The 7,641-nt window shown below is 48.5% G+C and overlaps 1 protein-coding gene across 1 annotated transcript in view; it reads left to right on the top strand.

Annotated features, from left to right (window-relative positions):
* The first annotated feature begins 206 nt into the window (after positions 1–206).
* The window catches only part of LOC124008290 (tensin-like), a 336,276-nt gene continuing 328,841 nt past the window's right edge, over positions 207–7,641 (top strand). The window contains 1 exon segment of the mRNA XM_046319446.1: positions 207–634. Within this exon segment, the coding sequence (XP_046175402.1) occupies positions 533–634 (102 nt within the window). The 5' untranslated portion in view covers positions 207–532.

Raw genomic sequence — 7,641 nt, 5'->3', positions numbered from 1 at the left:
AATAACAGTATGGGGATGAAGTACTGTAGTTCATCGATAGTTAAATATTAGGTCAATAATAATATTCATCATCATTAATAAACACACACGTTTCAAGGCTAAACATATTTCAACACCCATCCATTTGAAGAAAGCATGCTTATGTTCCACACGGGGACCAGTCTTTGGAAGTTGTCGTACTGGGCAGGTTATGAGAGGCTGAGGGAGGGAGGAATGAGCAGAGTTGAATTACAAACACATTTTCGTGTGTCTTTGCTCCACTCCATACCAGCGTGGGTAAAGATAGGCGACTGATTTTAGCCACCAAATCTCAGCGGGAATACTGAGTAATTTCTCAATGCGAGATTTATTGAGGAGACTGGAGCACGGGTTGTAGACTACTCGCGCCTGTCTCACCTGCGTGACTTTTCAGTGTGTCTTTTGGAAACTGCGACCGTAAGCTTTGATTTGAAAAAATAGAGCAGAGCCGCAACACGATATATCGGAACATTGATTTGAATTGAATGGATCATTGTTCGCTGAATTCGTCTATATGGGATGTACTGTGAGTTTCATCTGTTGTGAGGACGAGTTGTTGGTGCCCCTCGGTCGCTATGAGGAGAAAGAGAAAGAAGAATCCACAATATTATCAAAGGTAAGAAAAATAACGAATTTGGCCTGATTTTGGATGATATTCTTGAGTCGTAAAAATAGGTAGTTCGAGTATACGATCTGAACTTGACAATGGATTAAAGGGAGGTCTGTATGTTTGGCTTCAGGGCACATTTGCCTTGACGTCTGTTCGTTTACCTGTCACGCATCGTTTCTAATAACACCGCCGACGTCACTGTCACGCAGTCTTCCTATCACCCACGCAACTTTCCTTGTAAGCCTCCATTTGTTTAGAAAGGTTTACCTTAGCTTGAAACTCAAGATAAAATCGACCTCTCCTTGTTTACACTGGTAGGCTACTGTGCTCTGTATAATTTCTTTCATGCGCTGAGACAAGAGGCAAATCAGGCAATATGACGCATTTTCAGGTTGGCATATGGCGACTATAAATAGTCTATGCCAATTACCTGCATATTTTTGTGAAAGCAGTTCAAACCCCAAACAGTCAAGCTGTTTTCAAAACCTATGAGTAGAACTCGGCAGACATCCAAGTTGGCAGAACAACTCCACTAGCGGTGTGGCGGTTGCTGGTCTTTGGCTTGATAACATGAAGAGGGGAAAGGGAGGTATAGCTGGGGTAACAATATTCTGCTTTGTTTTGGTGGAATGGACAGTGTTATAATCGTCAAAGTCTCTATGGGAAGGAGAGTAGACAAGGAAAGGAGACAATGAAAGGAGATATGTAAAGGGAGTGACTTAATTGTGACACAGGTCCTTACTCATGAGGTTCATGTTGTGAGTTAGTGCCATTTTTAGATGTCATTCCTGGACAGTGGCTCCTCCTCTTCTCCTTCTCCCCCCTCCTCTTCCCCACCTCTTCCTCCCCTCCACCTTACACCCTGACCTGTCAGATCAAAAGCTACCTTTCAACCACCCTCCACCTCCCATCTGGGGTTTATGAGGTGTGTGAGAGAGAGAGAGGGAGACCTCTTTGGTCTTCATACAAAAACCCCTTTGCACCTGGGCTTCAGGTGTTTACCTGTGTGTGTGTGTGTGTGTGTGTGTGTGTGTGTGTGTGTGTGTGTGTGTGTGTGTGTGTGTGTGTGTGTGTGTGTGTGTGTGTGTGTGTGTGTGTGTGTGTGTGTGTGTGTGTGTGTGTGTGTGTGTGTAGAGTGGGTTGGGTAGAGCTGGCCAAGGTGCTGTGTAATAGTAGGGTTGACAGATGGACTCAAGGCTAACAGCACACCCTTCACATCAGTCAAGTCAAGTGCTCATTTCATTTACATCAATTAATCAATTGATGTAAAGTCCTCGTCCAGCCTCCTTTTGTCAACTGATTTACTAAACAAAAGGCACATCTCAATAGGTGGTCCAGGTATGTCATGACATGGCAGAAGTGGGCTGGGCCTTAAAACACTGAGTTTCATCCCTTCATATACCACTGGGCACAGACTTCAGTTCAAGGTCTGGTTTGGATTTACATTCGGTTGAGTTGTCAACTAACATGAATTCAACGTGAAATCATCTAAACATGTCATCATGTTATTGGAGTTAGGTAAAACGTTGGGTGAAAAAAAGACAAAATTCCCTGAAGTTGATGACTTTTTTCAAATCCAATCAGTTTTACCTGTTTGATTCAATGTTTTCAAATTACATTTTTGTTGTTGAAATGATGTGGAAAGAACCTTGATTCAACCAGTTTTTGCCCAATGGAATGTTGTGAGGATAAAAACATAAACACCTCAATATACATTTTATCAGACACTCTTATCCAGAGCTACTTACAGGACCAATTCGGGTTAAGTACCTTGCTCAAGGGCACATCAACAACTTTTTAACCAAGTTGGCTCGGGGATTTGAACAAGCGAACTTTCGTTCCACTTGGGCTCCCAAGTGGCGCAGCGGTCTAAGGCACTGCATCTCAGTGCTAGTGGTGTTACTACAGACCTGGTTCAATTCAAAGCTGTATCACAACCGGCCGTGATTGGGAGTCCAATAGGGCGGCGTACAATTGGCCCAGAGTCGTCCGGGTTTAGGTTTGGCCGGCATAGGCCGTCATTGTAAATAAGAATTTGTTCTTAACTGACTTGCCTAGTTAAATAAAGGTTTAATAAAAAATACAGGCCCAACACTCTTAACCCCTAGGTTACCTATTCTTTTTCTATAATGCACACACACAATGTTAATTACATGTCTACGCTATTGTGTCTCCTACAGGAATCCTCCTGCTTTATCTCTAAAAGAGATTGATTGAAAAAGGTAGTGCACTACATTTGACCAGAGCATTGTGGGTCAAAAGTAGTGCACTACCCAGGGAATGGGGGGTAATTTGGGATGCAGGAGGCGATCTGGCTGTGTACAGGCTGCTCTCTCTTTCTCTCTGTCTGTCAGCTCAGTGGCAGACCACAGGCCAGTGTTAGATACAGGGTGTCGGTCCATGTTTGGCTGGAGACGAACAGTAGCTTATGACCAGAGCTCCTCACACTGAGAAAGATTCATATCAATACAAGAGAAGGAGTCATATCAATACAGGAGAAAGATTCATATCAATACAGGAGAAAGAGTCATATCAATACAGGAGAAAGATTCATATCAATACAGGAGAAAGAGTCATATCAATACAAGAGAAGGAGTCATAGCAATACAGGAGAAAAAGTCATATCAATAGAGGAGAAGGAGTCATATCAATAGAGGAGAAGGAGTCATATCAATAGAGGAGAAAGAGTCATATCAATACAAGAGAAGGAGTCATAGCAATACAGGAGAAAGAGTCATATCAATAGAGGAGAAGGAGTCATATCAATAGAGGAGAAAGATTCATATCAATACAGGAGAAAGATTCATATCAATACAGGAGAAAGATTCATATCAATACAGGATAAATATTCATATCAATACAGGAGAAAGATTCATATCAATACAGGAGAAAGATTCATATCAATACAGGAGAAAGATTCATATCAATACAGGAGAAAGAGAAGGCTGACAAGCCAAGCTGGACACTGTAGACATCCAGAGTAATGTTTATGTAGAAGATTGATTGTACCACGTATACACACATTTTCACTGACTTTATCTCTCTGACTCTCTTTTTTAACATTATCATACAAACTGACAGCTCCTCCCTGAGAGGGTCACACAAGCCCCCCCCCCACACACACACACACACACACACACACACACACACACACACACACACACACACACACACACACACACACACACACACACACACACACACACACACACACACACACACACACACACACACACAGCGGTTGTGTAATTATCTGATAAGGTACGTGTACGAGTGTTGCACTCCCGTTTTCCCACAATGCCGTGCCACATTCCTCTCGCTCGCTAGCTCTACAGGGAAACACAGTGTCCTCTGTGCTGCGTTACCACGGCAATCCCTGCCACACTCTTACCTGACACACCCCCGACCACACACATACACACACAATGTGAGCACACACAATCGCGCTCACACTAATGTGTGCGTGTGTGTGTGTGTGTGTGTTGTTTGTGCCTGGGTTGAGGTCCCGTTGTTTCACTGTTACACACAGGTCTCTAGATGAAACAATGGCAGATACATGATACGCATTCTGAAGAGCATTCTACTGTAGTTACGTCCAGCTGGCCTATCTGTCAGTGGGTCAGAGAGAATGCTTTAAACCTCTCATTGAGACGGACGGAAAGCTCAAATGAAAGCTAGTACAATAGCGTAGGTTTCCCCCCCTCATCTTAAGGAGGGTTGTGTGAATACAGCAGATTTGAGGGATCATCTTCCACATGGAATTCCCATTGCTCCTGCCCATTTCATTCCATAATCCCCATCACATCAAAGTCAACGTTCAGTGGTTGGATTAAGTCACAGGGCACTTTACCACTCGGGATAAGTGGGTAATTACATGATGTAGGTAAAGAAACGGAAAGTATATTGTAATTACACCCCTATTTCAATGGCACCTCCTTTATTTAGTAACAAGCTAGAATATAATAATGTATTAGTTATCTTTGTCATAAATGGACAGTTGTCTTCAGGCTATCTCAGTCTGATTATTACATAACATGTCATTGTTGTCTGTGGGCTCTTTTCCCACGTCCTTTTCTGGTTCTTTTTGAAGATTAAAGTGCTAGCAGGCCTATGGGGTTATTTGTCCTGTAATCATGCTTTCATGACTGAACTGGGAGTGGAAGTGTTCACTCAATAAGGTTGTTAAATCCCTCTTTTACATGCCCCATTTACCTTGAATAAACACAGAGAAACACTTCCATTTTGTTATTTTCCTCCTAACTGGCGAGGACAAATGACTGGAGTCTGTTGCTAATTCTAGCTCTTCTGTTGTTTTGTTTTTTAGGTAAAGAAAGGTTTCATATTTTTCCCCTGGGCATGCTGTTGCCTAGGTGCTCTGAATGGAATGTCATGTGTCAGTGGCAGGGACTGGGATTGGTGGAACAGACACGGTGACTACGTCCATTCAGAGATGGCTGAGGGGACCTGTGTCACGTTCTGACCATAGTTATATTGTGTTTTCTTTGTTTTGGTGTTGGTCAGGACGTGAGCTGAGTGGGCATTCTATGTTGTGTGTCTAGTTTTCCCATTTCTATGTTTGGCCTTATATGGTTCTCAATCAGAGGCAGGTGTTAGTCATTGTCTCTGATTGGGAACCATATTTAGGTAGCCTGTTTTGTGTTGGGTTTTGTGGGTGGTTGTCTATGCACCAGATAGGACTGTTTAGTTTTTTCACATTTGTTGTTTTGGTATTTTATAGTGTTCACGTTTATGGTCTTTATTAAACATGTTGAACACTAACCACGCTGCGCTTTGGTCCGATCCTTCGTTCACAGAAGAAAGCCGTTACAGAACCACCCACCACAAAAGGACCAAGTGGTGTGGTAATGGGCAGCAGCAGCGATGTCAGGATTTCTGGACATGGGAGCAAGATCTGGACTGTCACTACTTGGGAGGAGATAGACAGGTGGGCGGTCGACCCAGGGAGAGTGCCGGAGCCCACCTGGGATTCTCTGGATCAGTGTGTTGAGGGATACCGGCGAATGGAATCAGCACGGCGGTGCGGTAGGAAGCTCGAGAGGCAGCCCAAAAAATGTCTTGGGGAAGCACACAGGGAGTGTGGTGAGGCCAGGTAGGAGACCTTCGCCAACTTCCTGTGCTTATCGGAGAGCGAGAGAGACCGGGCAGGCACCGTGTTATGCTGTGAAGCGCACGGTGTCCCCAGTGCAGGTGCATAGCCCGGTGCGGTACATTCCAGCTCCTTGTATCGGCCGGGCTAGGGTGGGCATCGAGCCAGGTGCCATGAAGCCAGCTTTACGCATCTGGTCTCCAGTGCGTCTCCTTGGGCCGGCGTACATGGCACCAGCCTTACGCATGGTGTTCCCGGTTCGCCAGTACAGCCCAGTGCGGCCTATTCCACCTTGCCGCACTGGGCGGGCTACAGGGAGCATTCAACCAGATAAGGTTGGGCAGGCTCGGTGATGAAGAGCTCCAGTGAGTCCGGTCTATGCAGTGCCACCTCCAGGCACCAGCCCTCCGGTGGCAGTCCCCCACACCAGGCTGTCTCTCCGTCTTCTGCCTACAGGGTCTACCGCCTTTCCAGCGCTGCCAGAGCCTTCCTCCTCTCCAACGCTGCCAGAGTCTCCCATCTGTCCAGAGCTGCTAGTCTCCCGCCTGTCCAGAGCTGCTAGAGTCTCCCGCCTGTCCAGAGCTGCTAGAGTTTCCCGCCGGTCCAGAGCTGCTAGAATCTCCCGCCTGTCCAGAGCTGCTAGAGTCTCCCGCCTGTCCAGAGTTGCTAGATTCTCCCGCTTGTCCAGAGCTGCTAGAGTCTCCCACCTGTCCAGAGCTGCTAGAGTCTCCCGCCTGTCCAGAGCTGCCAGAGTCTCCCACCTGTCCAGAGTTGCCAGAGTCTCCCGCCTGTCCAGAGCTGCCAGAGTCTCCCGCCTGTCCAGAGCTACCAGAGCTGCCAGAGCTGTCAGTGTCTCTCCTGTCCAGAGCTGCCAGAGTCTCCCGCCTGTCCAGAGTTGCCAGAGTCTCCCGCCTGTCCAGAGCTGCCAGAGTCTCCCGCCTGTCCAGAGCTGCCAGAGTCTCCCGCCCGTCCAGAGCCGCCAGAGTCTCCTGCCTGTCCAGAGCCGCCAGTCTCCTGCCTGTCCAGAGCTGCCAGAGTCTCCCGCCTGTCCAGAGCTGCCAGAGGCTCTCTCCTGTCCAGAGCTGCCAGAGTCTCCCGCCTGTCCAGAGCTGCCAGAGTCTTCCGCCTGTCCAGAGCTGCCAGAGTCTCCCGCCTGTCCAGAGCTGCCAGAGTCTCCCGCCTGTCCAGAGCTGCCAGAGTCTCCCGCCTGTCCAGAGCCACCAGAGTCTCCCGCCTGTCCAGAGCCGCCAGATTCTCCTGCCTGTCCAGAGCTGCCAGTCTCCTGCCTGTCCAGAGCTGCCAGAGATGTCAGTCTCCCGCCTGTCCAGAGCTGCCAGAGTCTCCCGCCTGTCCAGAGCTGCCAGAGTCTCCTGCCTGTCCAGAGCTGCCAGAGTCTCCCGCCTGTCCAGAGCTGCCAGAGTCTCCCGCCTGTCCAGAGCTTCCAGAGTCTCCCGCCTGCAAGGAGCTGCCAGAGCCGCCAGTCTGCCAGGAGCCGCTAGAGTCTCCCGCCTGTCCAGAGCTGCTAGAGTCTCCCGCCTGTCCAGAGTTGCTAGAGTCTTCCGCCTGTCCAGAGCTGCTAGAGTCTCTCGCCTGTCCAGAGTTGCTAGAGTCTCCCACTGTCCAGAACTGCTAGAGTCTCCCGCCTGTCCAGAGCCGCCAGAGTCTCCCGCCTGTCCAGAGCCGCCAGAGTCTCCCGCCTGTCCAGAGCCGCCAGAGTCTCCCGCCTGTCCAGAGCCGCCAGAGTCTCCCACCTGTCCAGAGCCGCCAGAGTCTCCCGCCTGTCCAGAGCTGCCAGAGCTGCCAGAGTCTCCCGCCTGTCCAGAGCTGCCAGAGTCTCCCGCCTGTCCAGAGCTGCCAGAGTCTCCCGCCTGTCCAGAGCTGCCAGAGTCTCCCGCCTGTCCAGAGC

The sequence above is a fragment of the Oncorhynchus gorbuscha genome, linkage group LG21 (genome assembly GCF_021184085.1).
Source record: "Oncorhynchus gorbuscha isolate QuinsamMale2020 ecotype Even-year linkage group LG21, OgorEven_v1.0, whole genome shotgun sequence".
Classification (NCBI taxonomy): Eukaryota; Metazoa; Chordata; class Actinopteri; order Salmoniformes; family Salmonidae; genus Oncorhynchus; species Oncorhynchus gorbuscha.
This window is presented reverse-complemented; position numbering and strand designations above follow the sequence as displayed.